This window comes from Notolepis coatsorum (assembly GCF_963971535.1).
Source record: "Notolepis coatsorum genome assembly, chromosome: 19".
Lineage (NCBI taxonomy): Eukaryota > Metazoa > Chordata > Actinopteri > Aulopiformes > Paralepididae > Notolepis > Notolepis coatsorum.
This window is the reverse complement of record NC_140183.1, coordinates 10,911,801-10,917,800: the sequence shown is the minus strand read 5'-3', so window position 1 is coordinate 10,917,800 and position 6,000 is coordinate 10,911,801. Positions and strand designations below refer to the sequence as shown.

The following is a 6,000-nucleotide window of genomic DNA, read 5'->3' as shown; positions in this document are numbered from 1 at the left end:
GGTCTCTGTGTGAGGCTGGACTGGGTCTCTGTGTGAGGCTGGACTGGGTCTGTGTGTGAGGCTGGACTGGGTCTGTGTGAGGCTGGACTGGGTCTGTGTGTGAGGCTGGACTGGGTCTCTGTGTGAGGCTGGACTGGGTCTCTGTGTGAGGCTGGACTGGGTCTCTGTGTGAGGCTGGACTGGGTCTGTGTGTGAGGCTGGACTGGGTCTCTGTGTGAGGCTGGACTGGGTCTCTGTGTGAGGCTCGACTGGGTCTCTGTGTGAGGCTGGACTGGGTCTGTGTGAGGCTAGACTGGGTCTGTGTGAGGGTAGTCTATGGGTCTGTCTGAGGGTAGTCTATGGGTCTGTCTGAGGGTAGTCTATGGGTCTGTCTGAGGGTAGTCTATGGGTCTGTCTGAGGGTAGTCTATGGGTCTGTCTGAGGGCAGTCTATGGGTCTGTCTGACGGTAGTCTATGGGTCTGTCTGAGGGTAGTCTATGGGTCTGTCTGAGGGTAGTCTATGGGTCTGTCTGAGGGTAGTCTATGGGTCTGTCTGAGGGCAGTCTATGGGTCTGTCTGAGGGCAGTCTATGGGTCTGTCTGAGGGTAGTCTATGGGTCTGTCTGAGGGTAGTCTATGGGTCTGTCTGAGGGTAGTCTATGGGTCTGTCTGAGGGTAGTCTATGGGTCTGTCTGAGGGCAGTCTATGGGTCTGTCTGAGGGCAGTCTATGGGTCTGTCTGAGGGTAGTCTATGGGTCTGTCTGAGGGTCAGTCTATGGGTCTGTCTGAGGGTAGTCTATGGGTCTGTCTGAGGGTCAGTCTATGGGTCTGTCTGATGGTAGTCTATAGGTCTGTCTGACGGTAGTCTATGTGTCTGTCTGAGGGTAGTCTATGGGTCTGTCTGAGGGTCAGTCTATGGGTCTGCAAAATGGCTAATTATTTTCCACTGCCTAGTTGGTCATCACCTCGGTGAGTCACTAACCTTCTTTGCTTGTATTCCCTCTGGAAATTGCCCTTAGGAAGTCCATAATACAGTACTGACTGTTGATTGACTCTCGGATGGAGGAAGTCCATGTTTGGGCAACCAGGACAATGATAACTGAGAGGCTTGTACATAGGGGTTTAAGAGATGATTGGAGGAGATTTGGGGGAGGGATTACATGTGTATGTGTTTTGGTTGGTCTGTACCCTGCTCTTCCTGCTTCTATCCCTCCCCCCTCTGGCTAACTATCCAATCAGACGCTGCCCTGAGGAATGAGGAAGTTCCAGAGAGTTAATTGTTCATTTGGGCACCAGAACGCGGGGTCTGGCTATTAGTCAGAAGTGAATGGACTGATATGAACTATAATACTATAATAATATAATGATGAACTGTGTTTTATTGTAGCTTGGCCAGGTTTTTAAACTACTATAGTGTATTGGGGCAATTCTATTGGTTCTATCTTGTCAATTTGAGTTAATGATTAGTTGTATTATAGAGGCCTGTGGAAGCAAGTGTCTGGAGCTGCAGTGAAGTCTCTTTACAGGAACTGAGTGTGAAAACCTCCCTGAGACCAGCTGCTGTGAAACCCTGTTCATCAAGAAAGGTTTGTAGTAGACATGGGAGCTGCCCGGTACAACCACAGTCTGACACTGTGGACCACTAGGAGCTGCCCAGTACAACCACAGTCTGACACTGTTGACCACTAGGAGCTGCCCAGTACAACCACAGTCTGACACTGTTGACCACTAGGAGCTGCCCAGTACAACCACAGTCTGACAATGTTGACCACTAGGAGTTGCCCAGTACAACCACAGTCTGACACTGTTGACCACTAGGAGCTGCCCAGTACAACCACAGACTGACACTGTGGACCACTAGGAGCTGCCCAGTACAACCACAGTCTGACACTGTGGACCACTAGGAGCTGCCCGGTACAACCACAGACTGACACTGTGGACCACTAGGAGCTGCCCGGTACAACCACAGTCTGACACTGTTGACCACTAGGAGCTGCCCAGTACAACCACAGACTGACACTGTTGACCACTAGGAGCTGCCCAGTACAACCACAGACTGACACTGTTGACCACTAGGAGCTGCCCAGTACAACCACAGACTGACACTGTTGACCACTAGGAGCTGCCCAGTACAACCACAGTCTGACACTGTTGACCACTAGGAGCTGCCCAGTACAACCACAGTCTGACACTGTTGACCACTAGGAGCTGCCCGGTACAACCACAGACTGACACTGTGGACCACTAGGAGCTGCCCAGTACAACCACAGTCTGACACTGTGGACCACTAGGAGCTGCCCAGTACAACCACAGTCTGACACTGTTGACCACTAGGAGCTGCCCGGTACAGCCACAGTCTGACACTGTGGACCACTAGGAGCTGCCCAGTACAACCACAGTCTGACACTGTTGACCACTAGGGGCTGCCCAGTACAACCACAGTCTGACACTGTTGACCACTAGGAGCTGCCCGGTACAACCACAGTCTGACACTGTTGACCACTAGGAGCTGCCCGGTACAACCACAGTCTGACACTGTTGACCACTAGGAGCTGCCCAGTACAACCACAGTCTGACACTGTTGACCACTAGGAGCTGCCCGGTACAACCACAGACTGACACTGTTGACCACTAGGAGCTTCCCAGTACAACCACAGTCTGACACTGTTGACCACTAGGAGCTGCCCGGTACAACCACAGTCTGACACTGTTGACCACTAGGAGCTGCCCGGTACAACCACAGTCTGACACTGTTGACCACTAGGAGCTTCCCAGTACAACCACAGACTGACACTGCTGGCTACTGGGCAACTTCACTGGAGCAGTTGGGGGTTCAGTGCCTTGCTCAAGGGCACCTCAATGGTTGTTCTGGTTGTTGTTGGGGGAGGGGAGAGTTACAGTAACACACTGAACACTCAGATTTTCACAGCCAGTCCAGGAATTCAAATATAATTGATTTATATTAGATAGATAGATAGATAGATAGATAGATAGATAGATAGATAGATAGATAGATAGATAGATAGATAGATAGATAGATAGATAGATAGATAGATAGATAGATAGATAGATAGATAGATAGATAGATAGATAGATAGATAGATAGATAGATAGATAGATAGATAGATAGATAGATAGATAGATAGATAGATAGATAGATAGATAGATAGATAGATAGATAGATAGATAGATAGATAGATAGATAGATAGATAGATAGATAGATAGATAGATAGATAGATAGATAGATAGATAGATAGATAGATAGATAGATAGATAGATAGATAGATAGATAGATAGATAGATAGATAGATAGATAGATAGATAGATAGATAGATAGATAGATAGATAGATAGATAGATAGATAGATAGATAGATAGATAGATAGATAGATAGATAGATAGATAGATAGATAGATAGATAGATAGATAGATAGATAGATAGATAGATAGATAGATAGATAGATAGATAGATAGATAGATAGATAGATAGATAGATAGATAGATAGATAGATAGATAGATAGATAGATAGATAGATAGATAGATAGATAGATAGATAGATAGATAGATAGATAGATAGATAGATAGATAGATAGATAGATAGATAGATAGATAGATAGATAGATAGATAGATAGATAGATAGATAGATAGATAGATAGATAGATAGATAGATAGATAGATAGATAGATAGATAGATAGATAGATAGATAGATAGATAGATAGATAGATAGATAGATAGATAGATAGATAGATAGATAGATAGATAGATAGATAGATAGATAGATAGATAGATAGATAGATAGATAGATAGATAGATAGATAGATAGATAGATAGATAGATAGATAGATAGATAGATAGATAGATAGATAGATAGATAGATAGATAGATAGATAGATAAATAGATAGATAGATAGATAGATAGATAGATAGATAGATAGATAGATAGATAGATAGATAGATAGATAGATAGATAGATAGATAGATAGATAGATAGATAGATAGATAGAAAGATCGATTGATCTGCCTTACCACAAAGTTCCAGTCTGTGTTAATGTTGTCAGCCAGACCGGTGATGAAGAGAGTGAGATAGGCGGAGGAGAGGATGAAGGTGGTGACGGACACAAACATCACCCATCCCTGCAGCAGCGGCACAGGCACGTTGGAGGACGCCACCAAGATCCATACTAGCCCGCTGAACAACTGAGGAGAAAGTAGAGAATACTACATTCAGGATCCATACTAACTCACTGATTAACTGAGGAGAAAGTAGAGAATACTACATTCAGGATCCATACTAACTCACTGATTAACTGAGGAGAAAGTAGAGAATACTACATTCAGGATCCATACTAACTCACTGATTAACTGAGGAGAAAGTAGAGAATACTACATTCAGCTATGGATACAATACTATGGCCCATTTGACATCAACTATCCATCGTTCAATATGTGAAAAATAATAAAAAATTTCATCCATACGTTCCTGTGTTATACCGTGGTGAATATAAGTATAGTTTTAGAGTGGTAATTCCTGAAATGCTGAGGAATAGCCTCATGCATGTATTATACTATAACCGTTTCTTGCCTGGACCCGCTACTATTCTCAAATCAAATCCATATTATAGGTATTATGTTTCATCATGAATGCATGAAAGGGGGGGGGGGGTAGTTTTTTTTATGCTTTGATCGTCACCAACGGCATACGTTGTGGAGTAACGTTACACACGCGTTCGGATCGAGGTGAAGACATGGTTGGATCAATGCAGGATTGATATCATATAGCCCTTACCTTGACTAGGATGTACCCCAAAAAGAATATTCCAATTATCTGATCGCGATTCCAAGTATTGATGTGATCGTGTCGCCAACATAATCCACCACACATCATGCATCGGGAGCATTTGATGCTTCTCAATCCGACCGTTATAACCGCTCCTTTCGCCCGAAAAAGAAAGGTCCGCCTGGGGTAACGCCAAGGTCCCCAGAGGAATAATGAATACAAATATCGAATAAAAGAATAAACAACCAAAACCTGAGATATCTTGGGTCTGGCGCCCAACCGCTGGCGAGTTAACCCGAATTATCTCGGGTTTGGCCTCCATTGTGTTAAGGGGATGCAGACCAGAAAAATACTGTTGTCTTGTTTACATCCTGACATTTATGACATACAAGATATACAAATATACAGTACTGGTTAAAAAAAAATGGCAGACCAGGTGACCCTCCTGTGCCAAGACAGAGGACAGCTTCGCGGCAGGTGAGAAGGCCAGCGCTGTATTCCTGGATCTCACAGCTGCATACGACACTGTTTGGCTGCGTGGTCTCCACATGAAGCTTCTGGAAACCATCCCAGACAAGCACATGGTGAGCTTCATCGTGGAGATGCTGAGCAACCACAGTTTCCGGCTACACACCAGCAACGGCCAATGCAGCAGAGTGAGGAAACTCAGGAATGGCGTCCCACAGGGCTCAGTGCTGGCACCGATGCTGTTTAACATCTACATATACGACCTGCCTGCAACTCAATCAAAGCAGTATGGCTATGCAGACGACCTGGCCATCCTACTCAGCAAGCCAACTTGGGAAGCAGCCGAAGAGGGCCTCACTGAAGATATGAACATCCTGTCTTCATACCTGAGGAACTGGCGTCTCAAGCTCAGCATGGACAATGTCTACAATGTTCCACCTCAACAACAGGAAGCGACCCGTGAGATGAGCGTCATGGTGGATAAGACACTGCACATCTCCTCACTGGCCCTGGTGTTCTCTGCTGCAGAGTACTGCGCCCCGGTCTGGTGCCGTAGCACCCACGTGAAGAAGCTGGATGTTGTCCTCAACAGCCTCCTGTGGACAGTCTCTGGCTGCCTACAAGCCACACCGGTAAACCAACTGCCCGTACTCACTGGTATCGCCCCGGCTACCATCAGACGAGAAGCAGCCGCACTGGACCTTTCCCACAAGGCACAGATCAGTGCATCCCACCTCCTTCACAATACCACCACAGAGACACCACAACGTGTGT

The 6,000-nt window shown here is 45.6% G+C and overlaps 1 protein-coding gene across 4 annotated transcripts in view; it reads right to left on the bottom strand.

Annotated features, from left to right (window-relative positions):
• Positions 1–6,000, bottom strand: part of mal2 (mal, T cell differentiation protein 2) — a 33,110-nt gene that overhangs the window by 21,161 nt on the left and 5,949 nt on the right. For all 4 annotated transcript variants that reach the window (XR_014620809.1, XR_014620810.1, XR_014620811.1 and 1 more), the window contains exon 2: positions 4,008–4,178. Coding sequence is in view for 1 of the 4 variants with exons in the window: in XM_084336819.1 (XP_084192945.1) it covers positions 4,008–4,178 (171 nt within the window). In the remaining 3 variants the exon portion in view is untranslated. The remainder of the gene's footprint in view (positions 1–4,007; positions 4,179–6,000) is intronic.